We start from the raw sequence: 14,726 nt of genomic DNA on the forward strand, positions 1-14,726 counted from the left end.
CTGAAAAGTCTAAATTATCTGTAGGTTTTTTCTGTATTATATAAAAATGGAACATGAGCATGACTATTAGTAATCCTTACAAGCTAAAGAAACTTTACACTTCAGAGCGAGACGAAAGAAATATCTTTATGCATATATTTACTGCTAAATTGGGTTGAAACACTGAAATAACTTATTGATACAAAGAAAATAGAAGTAAGAAGAAAAAATGAGCTGTAAATAGGATATTAAATTTTTCTGCCCCTAGCAACCTTTATAGAACATAAACAAGATATAATTGTTTTTATAGTATTTTGTAAATATACTTCCTGCACCTACAAAATATTTATTTGATACACAGACGTGCTAATGTTGCTCGAGTGATTGGTTTACTGGCATTACACACGTCTGAACTTGGAGAAAATGTACCTGTTTCTGAGGTAACTTTCCTTTTTTTTTTTTTTAGTAGGATTTATTATTTATGTTAGAAGCTTTCACAGCTAATTTTGTTTTGAACCCTGCTTTATTTTTAACTCTATGTGTGAAACTGTAATATGATCAATTAATTAAATGTATCAATTTATGGGCTTATTCTATGTAGATGTAGTTCTTATCTTTATTAACCTGTGGCCACCAATGATAAAACTAGCATTTTTCTCTCCTTTTCATAAAATCAAGTAGTCACTGTCAATTTTTTTGTGCATGAAAGAAGAAACTGTTGACACATTTGGTTATCCTGAAATGTAATTATTGTAATTAGTATAAAATAGTACAGCTGATTCTTAGAGATCTTTTCAAAGAAGAATTTATTGAGATGGGAGTAATTTCAGGTTTCTCACAGTTCTTGGAGAATGTGTGTAATGAAGGGCAAGCAATTTTCTTTGGAGAAGAAAAGTATTTTAATTCTTGTTTGATATTACATGGTCAATAGTTGACTTAAGCAGAAGACTGATTAGATTAACTGGTCTTACTGTCCTTTTCTTGCATGTCACACCTGCACACAGATTCTGAAATCTTGACAGAATGTGCTATTTAATGTCTGTTTCAAGTGTGAATGTGACATCATTTCTTCTTCATGAGGTGAAGCCAGAACTTCAGTTTAATGGGTGTTTGAATGTAAGACCCAACTGCTAAACACAAGCTGTAAATATGCCTGTGTGCTGTGCAGATCTGGTGGAGGAAGATACAATTAGTGGTTAATACCTGACTCTTGGAAATGCAGCTAAGGAGGTTTTTGCTGGTTTAGGTCCCTCTGATTTCTTCTTAATGAATATGATTATCTTGCTGTGTTGCTTAACACTGCCATTCTCTAGTGAAAATTGAACTCAAAACATTATTGTTATTACCTAGGGTTTGCTTTTTGTTTTGTAAAGTTCCAAAGTGAGGCAAAAGTCCTTATAGTTACAATCACTGAAGTTTGGTCAAAGTCTTTCAACACTGACAGTTTTACAACAATTGAATTCCAGGTCCCAATTTAAGTATGCTCTCTTATGTGGCAGAATTTATTTCTGATATTTAACTTCCCTAGGTTAAAATACTCAAAAGTAATTCTGAGATGTTAATATTGCTTTTGGCTTCAGGTGTTTGTTCAGATGGTTAGCACTAATATTTTTAGCAGTAGTTTCCATATCTTTCCAGTTTTCATCAGAAAATACATATCCTAGTCAGCTTTTGTATTTAAAAACAATAGATTGAAGTAGTTATACACTGAAGTATAATATTTTTCGTTCAAAAATTTTCCAGTTTTTTTTTTTTTTTAATTTGAACATACAAGCCATTCAAAATGGAATTTAGCATTTTTAGAAGTATCCACAGTGTTCAAAAACCAAGTTAGGTCCAAGACCAGTGGCATTTAAATGGAAGGACTAGAAAGGAAAATTGACTTTCATTTTAACTTTCTGGCCCCATTCTTATGTTAATTAAAATAAGTTTTTATATCCATTCTTGGAGAAAATAAGGACTTCTTTTAAATTAACAAGTCTGAGTCAAAAATGCATCTACTGTGCTTTATTTAGTGACATTCATTCCAAATTCTTTTCTCTCTGAGTAATATCGCTGAACTAAAAAATATTTTAGTTACACAAAATTAGAATGAGGAAAAAAACATTGAATGCTAATATTGTCACGTGTTCAAAGTTATTTTTGCATATGTAATGTAAAATAACTGTAGGCAGTACACAAAACTCAGTAGTTGTTTTATAGGAAAAATAGGAAGGAGTAATTTAGGAATTTCTCATCTAAAGTTGTATTCCCCTCTGCTCTCTTCTGAGGAATCTGGGAGTTGGTTGAAATTCTTGTTAACTGTCAGATATTTTATATGATACTTGAAAAAAACACCTCAAAGCAAACCTTTCTATCAGCATTATATACAGAATTAAATATAATGCTGTAATTTATCCTCTCATGTGAGCCATCTGATGCTTCAGGTAAAGTTTATTGGTGGCTGTTGTGATTTAGGAAATGTCAAAATCAATCTGTTTCTTGAGCTGAACAACATAATCTAAAATGACACTCTGTGATACAGTCTGAAGATAAAGGAGGTCTGTCTCTTGGTAGGGTATTGTGTTTTCTTTTCCATTCTTAGTAACTCCTAATTTGATATTTGATAGCTTTTTTTTTTCTTTTTTTTTTTTTCTTTTTTTTTGCCTGTAAATAGAAGCAATCTCCTTTAGCTCCAAAATTTGTTCCCAAGTGTGAAAAGTCAATTGAGATCTTGTGAACATGCAATTCTGGAATTATTTTTGCTCCATATGTGTACCATGCTATTTATATCAAGTTTTTCTTTCCAGTTGTTCTCACTGTCATGGCCCCTTTGCAGTTTTTTTGTTACCTCATTATTCTCTCATCACTTACTTGTGATTTGTTTTTTCCTTTTAAAGTAGCACAGGAGCTGGTAGAGATTTGTGCAGGCTGCCACTGCTGGCCCTTACATATTAAAAAGCTGACCTTTTATTTCTACCCTACTGCCTTCTACCCACTTAGACATTTATTTAAGGATAGTTCCTCTATCCTTGAGGTTGAATCTGTACCATTACATTTTTGTTGTTGCTAAAATAGTTTTATAAATAGTAGTAGCATTAATCCCTAAAGAGGCAGAAAAACTTCAGGAAAGAAAAGAAGCCTCAACTTCATTTTACAGGCTAAAGTAAACTTTCACATAATGCATGCCAAAAGCCTTTAATCTTCTTCGAAAAATTAACGTTCTGGGTTTTTTTAAAGTTTTTTTTCAGGCAAGTGGGGAACAGCCTTTTCCTTTGAATGTAACCACCAGAGGTCACTAAAACACAAAATGCAAGTAAACTGCTATTTTACAGACTAGACAAGTATGGAGCTGTGTACTATCTTTATTCTGCTGATGTATTTGAGTATGTAGGTCATACTAGAAAAAATTAGAATAAATGAATATTTATATCTGTAAATTCAATTGTGGTTGATCTATTTCCAATTAAGTATTTTTAAGAAGTATATTGCATTGATTAGAAAAAGACTACACTGATCTTAGAATACAATATGGGAATTGATCTCTTGCATAACTGCATATGAAGACATTTTATGTGCAATTTCTTCTATTGTGCAGATGCAATAAAAGATTTTAATAGGTCATATATTTTTTCTGACTTAATATAATTTTTTCCCGCATGGAATTGTCCTTTATAAATCTGAAATATTATTTATTGCTAGTTATCTTAGGAAAACACCTAAACTTTAAATTTTTTTTTGTGTTTAGATTTTGAAACTGGTTATTAAAATTCAGTGAAAAAGCCCCATTCTTTCCAGGATTCTGTTCTTCATCTTATAGGGAAAAACTTTCTTCCATAGTTAAGAAGGCTTGTTTCCATGTATTTCTAATTTGGTGTATTTATTAACAGAAGCTATTGTCCTTTCCTTTCTGTGAATATACTGGGCCCTCTGCCACCTAGGATGCTGCCACTCTGATGTGACATTTCAGACTCAGTCTATTATTTTAATAAGATATGGTGGATCAACTTAACAGTTTGCCTCCATGTCAGGGAGTAGTGTCCTCTGTCTGGTAGGAGACCATGCTGGAGTTGTTCTCTGCCTGGCCTTTTTGGTGGCAAAATCCAGTCCTTTTCCTTACCTTTTTCAAATTTGCTAAATGGGAATATCAATCTCACCCTATGGTCTAGGCAGTTGTGCCTGGTTTTTTAACAGACCTTGACCCACTGCTCTACTGAGTGTTTAAAGGGTTCAGAGAACCTGCTGCAGCCTTCACACTGTGAGCTTCTTTACAAAGCCTTGGGCTTAACGTATTCCATGGCCAAGTTAATAAACTAAATATCCCATGAAGAGTGATAGCATATCAGAATATCTGTGCAATACTGAGCTTTGATTCTTTTGTCAAAGTGGTGAAATATCCAGATTTCTGTTTTCATCCAAACTGAAACTCTGTACTATTTGAGCCTTTTTATTTCTGACTTTTTATTAAAGTACAACTTAGTGTTTGTTTTCCATGGCTGGAAAGCAGCTGTATTGTTACAGGTTTAGTTTTATGACCTGTAAATTGTGTCTACACTGTTCAAGATAGGTCTACAGTTTATTATCATTCAAATTGCTACAGAATGACAAATTTTAAGTCCTATTCCTAGCTTACCTCTCTGATAGCTCCTGTTTCTTGGCCTGTCTGTGTCTGCTCATATTATAGAGAGTTTCAAATAAAAATGGTTTGATTCAGCCGTTTATTCCAAACCTATTTAGTTTTAATATTGTTTTATGGAAAAATGACTTTATAAGTCTTCTCAAAAATGATCATAATTTTAGTGTATCCTTGTTTTCTCCAAAGGCCCTTTCCTTGTTTTGATCTGATATGTCTTATGTGGGAAAAAACCACAACTTGAAACAAAACCCACCTGAATTAAAAAACAATCTGTAGTGACAAGATAGGGTCTGTAGGAGACTCTGCGTGTGAGTATTTACACATATTCCTATACACACATATTTTTTAAGTTGCTTAAGACCTTGCAGGCTTTTTTCTGACATAATCAGGATTGTCACTTAATGCTGTGGTAACAGTGAGAGAGGTTCCATTTAAGTTTTTTGAGTGACTTCTAGTAAACTTTCAACCTCTATGATAAATTTATTCAATTTATTTTCAACAACCTGGTTCATTGAATTATAACTTACATACTTGCCTGGGGCATGTGGCAGGAAAACAAATGAAAAATTGACATTTCTCAGGTAAATTAGCAGAAACTCATGGTGTGTTTGAGAAAAGTTCTTCTGAATTAATAAACAGAAAATGGAAATATAATTAAATTAACAGTGAATATAACAAGCATGCCAATTCTGGATTGATGGAGAAATATTAAGACCTTTTATCATAACTGAAGATTTTTCTTTTTCCTCTCTCAAAAAATTATTTTTATCAATCCAATTAATTTGGCTTGCTGTATGTTTGAAGTCCAAACCAAGCTGGTAGTTGAAAACAAGGATATTTTCCACTAGGAAAGAGAAAACACATATTGCTGATTACAGGATTAAATTAATTGACTGAAGCAAAGACTCTACTATTTTAAAAGACATTTAATTGACACTGTTCTCACAGTCCATTAAATTTACTCTATTTTCTTTGACAGGCAAAATAATACATTTTTCCATTAAAATTATATCAGTGGTGCTGCCAGTATATCTGTTTGTAATAGTCTTTAGTTTAGTTCTTATGATAGTAAAACCACTATGCTGTTTTTAGGTTTTTTCCTAAAGTTCTGTTGTTTTTGGGATGATGAAGATCTTTGTCTTTAGGACCCTTTCTTTCAGCAGATAAATATCGTCTCTGGAAGTGATACATATATATGTCATATTTGTCATATACACTGGAGACACTTTTGGGGTGTGAAAGGCTGGGTGAGTTAGATAAAATAGTATTTCCTCTGTAGTTAAAAGAACTTAGCAGGAACATTTTTTTTTTCTGCGGAAGATGTGAAATATTTGGTTTCCTTACATTGCTACAGTATCAGCAGAACCATCAAATATGTACAGAAAAAGAAATGTGCATTTAGCATTCTGTCCATGAGCAAGAGAGACCAAGAGCGCAAGAGAGACATGGAAAAAAAATTTGTGCCTAAGCTTCCTCACATGAAACAAATTATTTTTTCCTTTAGCTTTGGAAGACACATCTGTATAAGGCCTTAAATATTTCCTGACATTATTCTGGTATTGTTTATGTGATGATTGCAAAGTTACATTATGTAGTATTGCAATTCTTTGTGGCATGCTGTAAGTTTTGGGGCTTGGGCTTGTTTGTTTGTTTTATTACTAATAAAGTTTGACATAGCTGAGAATTTGGTTTTAATACGTTTTTGGCGTTTTAATTTTCTTTTACACCAACCAACTTCGAGTCTATGCGAGTTGTTGTATAATTTGCACACTGAACTGTTTAGTTCTTACAACTAAGTATATACCTTAAAGAATCAATCTAAAAGAGAGCCCTTCTTCCACCTCTGTTTGTCTTGCACTTGTGAATTAATCATATCATAGGCTAGGAACCGAAGAAAATAATTGAGCCTTTTCCTCTAAAGCACACTCTTGATTGACACGATTAGGCTACAGCATGTTTTCGTGATAGAAATTGCACACTGGTGGTAGCTGAAAGGCCTAATTTCCTGCTGTCTTCTGATTACTGCACTAAACCCCACTCAAACTAGACTCAGTTTTAGACAAGATCACTTGTATATTAGTTGTAGTCCTAGCTTTTCTTCTAAATACCAGACCTTTCACTATTATCTGGGGGGAAAAAAGTTATTTTAGTTTGAAACATATTTTAAAAAGAATTCTTTAGGGAAGAACTGTTGTTTTGTTCAGTTTGCATCTTCACTGAGCAGAATGAAGGAATTTGCAGTACTCTAAGGGAGCTAATTTCAAAGAAAATTTGTGAAAAAGCCCCTATATTTTTTTTTAAGTATGAGGTATTCTATGTAGAAATAATGACCTCTTCCTCCAGCAGTTATGGAAAAGTTGATAAGAGTTGATTTTTTTCTTATGAAAAAGATATGAGTTTTTGCAATGAGTGAGTTTTGCGTTGTATTCCACCTGGAAGAATGACACCTTCATTTTATATTTTTCTCTAGAGGAGTTTCAAGGGAGTTGCTATATGTTTTTCTCCCCGCCCCTCCCCCCCCCCCCCCCCCCCCCCCGCTACAATCTGGACAGCATTAATGCCAAATCCGTAGTCTGGTGGGCAGACTTCTCTTCAGTCCTCCTTACTTCATAACCCAGTTTGAGTTGAGGTGTTCAGAGAAACCTGGTAGGCTTTTTTTCCATATACCCTTTTAAAGATGAGTACTTGAATATTACTCTAGATTCTTTTCTAGTTACTGGCACTAAAACCATGGCATACTTTCTCAGCCTGGCGAGAGTGCTTTTCTCAGAGGAAAGTCAGCTTGCTTTGCCATTACATGATGTGCCTGTACTCACAAGAAAATGAACTAAATATAATTTCCATTATGCTTGATGCATAGACAGCTTTTATCACTATAAGGGTTTGCAGAATTACAGAGATATTTTAATTTCCACTGACACTTACAGACAATCATATTAACAGATCAAAGATGTAGTAAAATTGTAAACCTGTACATTACCAGCCTACAACTTAAAGGTATAAATACCTTCTTTTTTTGAATATGCTGTAATTTTCACTTCTGGACTCTTGAAGCTGCAGGAAAACTTCTGGATAAAGTTCGAAATAGATTGAGAACCTGCCACAGGTAATAGATCAATTCCACACACTGTTGTTGTAAATTAAGGCAATGACTGTCTGGATATGAAATTTTCTTCGTTCTTTTCTTTTTATAACTGTACTATATCTACTCAGTTTGACAGCTAGGGTAAAAGGTGTAGGTAATTTATTAAATTTAAGATGCTTTTACTAGACAGTGTAGGACTTGCAGCTCATTACTATTTACTTCTATGAAAGGGAAAATGTAGGCAGGTTGAAAAGAAAAAGAATGTACTATAGGTAAGAAGGAGACTTTGTCAGTCTGTAGTTAAAATAAATTTGATTTTTCTGTTGTGCATTTTCCCACACACACTGTGGTACTTTCTTTACCTAAAATGTATACCACCCTTTAACATTGAATCAAAGTGTCTAGGCAGATTTTGTTTTTCCAAGTGTTATGTTTTTTCCTTATGAAAGGATGAAAAAATATTTTCAATCTTGTGCAAATCACTATTGTCAAGATTAGAAGTGTCCTGTCAAGAGCAGGAAACTGTTTGTCTTCCTTCTTTTACATAACTTAAAATATGTTTGTGAAATTATGAACACTTTATATTATATAACATTAAATTTATTTTATAAAGAGATTTGTGTTTCAGTATAAATGTGCTTATGATACAATGAATCACAGCTTTCTGTTCCATAGCTTCCATTTCAGAGGACACAAGAAGATCTTAAGTAGGTTGTTGGCACAGACACTCTGCCAGTTCAGTATGTGACATGCTCTGTGAACCTCATTTCCTGCACTTGTATAATATTTGATTATTTAATTGTGTTCAGTGAAGGGAAGGAAATCACAGGGCAATGTGATTGCTCTGTGTGCACTCTAGAGAAAATGAGGACATGATCTGAGTGTGGTAAATAAAGCCTTGTATATAAGAGATTATGAGTGTCATCTGTAATGTGTGGTAATTATTTCATGTTCAGTGCCTTCTGCCATAGTACTTAATTCTTGTTACAGATCTTCTTACAGTTACTAAAATAAATCCTTAATGGATAAATTTATTATAATATATGAAGACAAGAACTATAGATTTCATGCAACTTTTGTTTCTTTTTAACAAAGTTGTAACTATTTTAACCAAATCAGTCACTAATAGCTCAGATTTCTTCAGACACATCTTCCCTCTTGTTTAATTAAAGATCTTTTTCAAATAAAAAATTGAATTTATTGCAGTGTTGACTAGTTTTTTGGCAAGGTTTTCTTAGTGCACCAGAAAGGAAATTCTTAATTTCAATTTTGTTAATTCAGTTTTATCTCTTTTTTCATTCATATTTGAGGAAAGAGTAGGAATTGGATTATGATTGCTTCCTTTTCTTATCACTTTAGAATAAAATAACTAGAATCTCTTCAGAATAAAAAAAATAACTTGAATTTAATTCTAGAATATTGAATGAAAGTGAGAAACAATTTCTGTTCACCTATATGAAATGTTGTTCTTGGGTTTAAATTTCATTTATTTAAAATATTCTTCATTTTAATGATGAACGAATAAACCCCAAAGCACAGAAAATGAACCATCTACCCAGTATATTTAATGTTAATGACTGTTATGTTGAACTTCGATTGAGTGATAATGCATTAAATAAGTCGAACAGAACTTAGTACAAGTGAATATAGTGAATATATAATTTACTACACACAAAGGTTAATTCATGGTTTTATTTAATAGAATATAGGATTTAGGGAATTGTAGGACTTTACACATAAATGTATTTAGATAATGTGTCATCAAAATTTTCCTATATATTAACCATTAATATATTAACTTGTTTTAAGAAAATGAGTATTGCAGGTGCAAACGAGTGTAAGTATTGATACAGGGGTTTCTGCTGGTTGAGATTCATGATTAAAACTGATAATTTTGAGCAGCCTGCCTTGATCCTTTAAAGGAGATGTACAAATTGATTTGTATTTTCTTCAAGTTCTGCCTGCAAACAAACAAGTGTAAGTTAGGTGTCATGGTGATTTGATGTCCCTAGCTAGTGTGCTGAAACTATTGTCGGCAGCTTGTGTTAGTATACAGTTCATCAATTTTGTGAAGTTAAATACTGTCTCATGGTGGGATCACCCTCACTAGAAATAGGCAAAGTTGAGGGATGTTAACTGTCATCTCTGTTAATGCCATAGTGACAAGGTACTTTTAATGGTATTGATTCCACAGACAGAGTAGTTCTCAAAATATATTTCATTACAAAAGCAAAAGTAATTCTGTATAGCTGTAGAAAGGAAATATAATAAAGGAGAAAATGCTGTCATTATGTGTTCATTGTTTAGTACAGAAACGCACTTGAATAAATTTGATTACTGCTTTCCCAAGCTGACATACTAGAATCTTTAAAAACTACTGATACATTTATTTCTTAAATATGAAAGTAAATCTCTCTCTAGAATGGCAGGGTAATTAAAGTTCCTGAATAAAATTTGTAGAAATGCTCTGAAAGCAGTTAAAGGAAACAGTTAATGAGCATAGCACTACTTTAAAAAAATGGTGAGAAGGTCAAAGTTTGTTTAGTAGATCTTTTTGCTTTGATTTGAAGACTTCATTTCCAGTTTTGATATGATTTTGCTGTACAAAGATTGGAGTTATGAGGCTGCTAAGGTCAGAAGGTGAAGTGCAAAAGAGAAGTTGAGGATAAAACCTCCTTGGTGCTCCAAGGAAGAAAAAGTGGTTTACTGCCAAATATTTTTGCATGGGAAAGTGATTTCTTACTAGGCCACCTGCACAAGATGCATCAAATTTTCTAATTTCCTTCCACCTCCTCTTTATAAATAACACATCTATATGTATATGCAATCATACACCTATATATATATATATGCTTTGCATACAGAAGTTCATGAAATACAAAAACCTAAAATTATATGTCCAGTTCTTATGCAGCAAGTCAACTGTAAACGTAGAGATTAGGAGTCAAATAGTTCTTATCCTTTGATACAATATCTACACAAAAGACATCATTAGAGGTTTCTTGTTTGTTGTTTTTGTAAAGTGATGGTGAGAACTTTCAGATCTTCTGACAGAAACATAGGAACAGCAAGTAGGTTTTTCTTTTCCTGGCAGATCTATTTCTATTGTCTTGAGGAAGTGGAAGAACAGATAGCTGATAGTCTGTTACCTTGACTAATTTCTTATTGCATTTTTCTCCATATTGCATATATAATGTTTTGTGTTAATTTTTTTTTCTTTCCTTCCGTGCTTACTAAATCCCTTGTAAATGGCTCTTTAGCATAAGTGAAAAGTGCATCAGTGAGATGGCATTTGAGATAAAGCTTTTTACCTTTAGCAGTACCTTTTGCTTTGCAAAATATATGTGTTAATCTATTGATTGATTTTTTTAAATTTAGGCAATTACACTTTTAACTGAACTAATCAGAGAGAACTTCAGAAACAGCAAATTGAAGCAATGCTTTTTACCAGCACTTGGGGAGCTGCTTTACCTCATAGCCAGCAAGGTAAGACTGCAAGTGATCCTTACAAATTTGTTAAATGTGAAAAAATTTCCTGTGGTGAAGTAGACCGAAAAAACCAAGTCATTTGTATGGTCTACAGTTTCTGGTCCTGTCGTCCCTGAATTTCTTGCCTTCAAGTGTTTGAGTCTTTGCAGCAGCTTTCTCACGCTGCTTCATGTAAACAATATGTATTCTTAGAAATTATCTCTATGTTTTGCATTCTTGTTCTCTGAGAGAGAACTTGACTGATGGTCATATTGACCAATGGAGTCAGGAGGTTGTAACCTGCTTGGGCCAATCTTGGCCCTCTGTACAAAATGTATATAAGCCTTTGGAGTCAGATAATAAAGAGCTTTCCATGATTCACCAAGCTGCTGCCTGCTGTCCTCTGTGAGGCTCCACTCCCACGTCACAATGTGTTGCCCCTCTAAAGGCTGGGGTAACATGGTCCTTCTGTCTTTTCTAATACTTATTCTAGTTTAATAAACATGCTAGTCCAATAATTTTCTTCATCTGAGATTAATTAAACAGCATTCTTCAAGTGTAGAATTTTAACTTCATTAAAGGGTTTAATCAACCACCATAAACACTCCTGGCCTCCAAGTGGCAGATCTAAGGGTTCAAACATCAAAGCTAGAGATGTTGATTAAACAGGACTTATGAGGACAGCCTATAATATCAATAAATTAATGTATTAGTATATCTATATATCTAGTCCATATTAAATCATCTTGTAGCATTGTTGGATTCACAGCACTGTGGAAAAGAAAATTAAATGCTCCTGACTAATTTCAAATGTGTTTATTGTGTTGTGTTTACTCCTGATTAAAACTGATTTAAACCTTTAGTATAGAAATAGTAGATTCACATTGAAAGTAATCAGATGTTATTTGTAGAAAAAAAATACTGTCAATATTAAGAATTGAAGTTGACAGCTCCTTTAAGCCATCACATTTCTTCTTCCTTATTCTAAGAATTAAATGCTCTTTTACTTACAAAAACAAAGGTCTTCAAGCAGAAAAAGTCTAACCTTATCTTCTCTGAAGCCTTTGTATTACCTGCATCATCTAATAGCTCAGAATGCTGACACGTTAGTTTAACAAGTCAGTTGGTAATGGAGCAGAAGTGGCAAATGGATCGTTACTTTGGCTTTAGATATGGCTTTGTGCTGAATTTCCAGGTTTTATTTTCTTTATCCTCTAGCTTCTTTGCATGTTCCACACAATGCAGCGGTTGCCCTGGTTTTTGTAGAGTAACAAGCATTATCCTATTTTTGTTGGATAATTGCTGAAATATTTGTCAAATACATGCTCAAAGAACTTTTAATGGGAAATTATGTCCTGAAAAATGCAGTCACAGTTTGTATGTTTTAATACTTGCTCGGTTTCCTCAGGAGAAGAGATTTGTACCTGCTGTCATCAAACAAATAAACTTAAAACTCCAACTTGAAAATTTTGTTTGGCAGGAATATTTTGCATGGCTAGATTTTATTTTGAAATTAAACTCTGATAGCTGATGCAATTCTGTTAACACTGGTTGTATAACACCCAAATGGTTTGCACAGATTTTTTCATTCTGAAAATGTGAACTGACTTCTGAAGTGACAAATTTTTCAGAGTGTGTATGAATTTCACAGTGTTTGAAGCATTACAACTTGCATATAAGTGGCAATTCTGTCAGGTTTCAAGGTTGGTTATACACACACACACACACACACAAATATTAATTGACTGCATTATGTTATAGCTAAAAAATTATTAGAGTGTAGGAATAAATATTTGGACACATATGAGCTCAAGACAGTGTATCTTGGTAAAATGTAAAAAATATCAGTGTGATTCTTATCTTGGTAATACTAACCATTCAATTTTTTAAGAAAAGCACTTTTCATTTTTCTATTCTGTATGTATTTAACTTCAGAATACTGTAGTGTTATAGGCATTTTGTTGCTTAATAACCTGCTGAACAGTAGTGCTGAATGACCTTGCCAAGAGCATATAACAAGTCAGGAGTAATATAATATAATAAATGAAACCAGAAAATTTATTTCCAGCTTATATCTTTAAACAGTAAAGCCTTATGACTTAACTAATAAAGAAAAATAAAGGACTATACACTTGTTTTCCTTATTTCCTTCAATTTTGTGCTTTCTTTAGCCTGCTTGATTGTTTTATCAAACTGCTAAATATTTTCATTTAAACTGTTAAGTTTTTGAGAGCATGGATGATTTTATTTATTCATTTATTCCCACTGGGGTTTTGTGAAGTGTTTCTAGGTCCAGCCACAATTTTAATATTAAATAATGGTGAGGATTATTTCTTTTTCATATGAAAATTTGGCAAATCATAAATTATCAAATACTTAAAATCAAGTTCAACTGTTAAGGTGCAGGATGATTAATGAGGTAAAAGACAAGATCGCTGCTTGCATTTCTGTGGCTTAGAAAATACTGGGAAATGTGCAGACAATTGTAACGGTGCTGCACAATCCTGAATCTGATATTGTGTGTGTATTTGCTTATGAGATCTCATAAGTAAGGTCTTACACTCCACCTCTGCATTTTTATTTCAAACAGAAGCCAAGAGCAATTCACAAGTAGCATGAGCAGAATCCAGGGATCATGTTCTCATACTCTTGAGTGGATTGTCTTGGGGAAAAACTTTCAAGTTCTGTGTAGTATTTTAATGCATTTTGTGTCATTTGTGTTATTAGGGTGTATTAGGGTGCAGAACTTAAAGTTTAATCAAAATCAACATGGGCTGTGAGCAAAAAGTGGGAAGATTCCCCGGTGTTTGGTGATATATTTAAATTTATTGTGTCAAATGCTATATGTTATGTTTAGGTAATTAGGAATAGTACTAAGTTTCATACTCCTTTTACCTTTTAAAATTTCTTGATAGAGATTAAACCTTGCAGGAAGTCTTTTATCAGTTTGAAGAATGGAAAGACTACTAATGGTTTAGGATTGCACAATTTGTTAAGGCTTTTTATTTTATATCACATTTTATATGTATGGTTACAAAAGAACTTGAAAGAATTTCTGATTTAATTAGGTGAATACAATGAGAAACAGACTCATGCCAGTTCCACCATAAACTGTCATTCTAATTCTGTTTTGACTCCTAGTGTTGTCCTGCCTCTTCCAGGTAGACAAGATTCAACTTTTGCCTGTTTGAAAGTAACCTACCTTTACTTTCTTGAAACTTGGGCTGTGTTTTCTTTAAACTTACACACAATGCCTTGGAAGGTGGTGATTACTTGTCAGCATGCTCTTATTCAGATAAGATGGAGGAGGTGGAATGAAGTGGATCTGATGTATCTGTTGGATGTCATACCACTCTTGTTATTACTGTTTATGTTGTCCCATACATCCTCATACAAAGTTAACAGAAAAAAAAGCTTACAAAGAGGGTGTTTAACAGACTTATTTTCTTTATGAATATATGCGGCAAATAAAGTTTTGTTTTCAATGAAAGAAAATTAATTTTACTAGACGATTCAGTAAGTCTTCCATGCTAATGTGCCATGCTTTAATTGAATGCCTGAAATGATCATATCATATAT

At 33.1% G+C, this 14,726-nt stretch overlaps 1 protein-coding gene across 1 annotated transcript in view; it reads left to right on the plus strand.

The window, feature by feature from the left end:
• Positions 1-14,726, plus strand: part of ULK4 (unc-51 like kinase 4) — a 213,383-nt gene that overhangs the window by 24,448 nt on the left and 174,209 nt on the right. The window contains exons 17-18 of the mRNA XM_083863372.1: positions 341-419; positions 11,058-11,165. Of these exons, the coding sequence (XP_083719498.1) occupies positions 341-419; positions 11,058-11,165 (187 nt within the window). The remainder of the gene's footprint in view (positions 1-340; positions 420-11,057; positions 11,166-14,726) is intronic.

Source organism: Zosterops lateralis, assembly GCF_965231275.1.
Source record: "Zosterops lateralis genome assembly, chromosome: 1".
Classification (NCBI taxonomy): Eukaryota; Metazoa; Chordata; class Aves; order Passeriformes; family Zosteropidae; genus Zosterops; species Zosterops lateralis.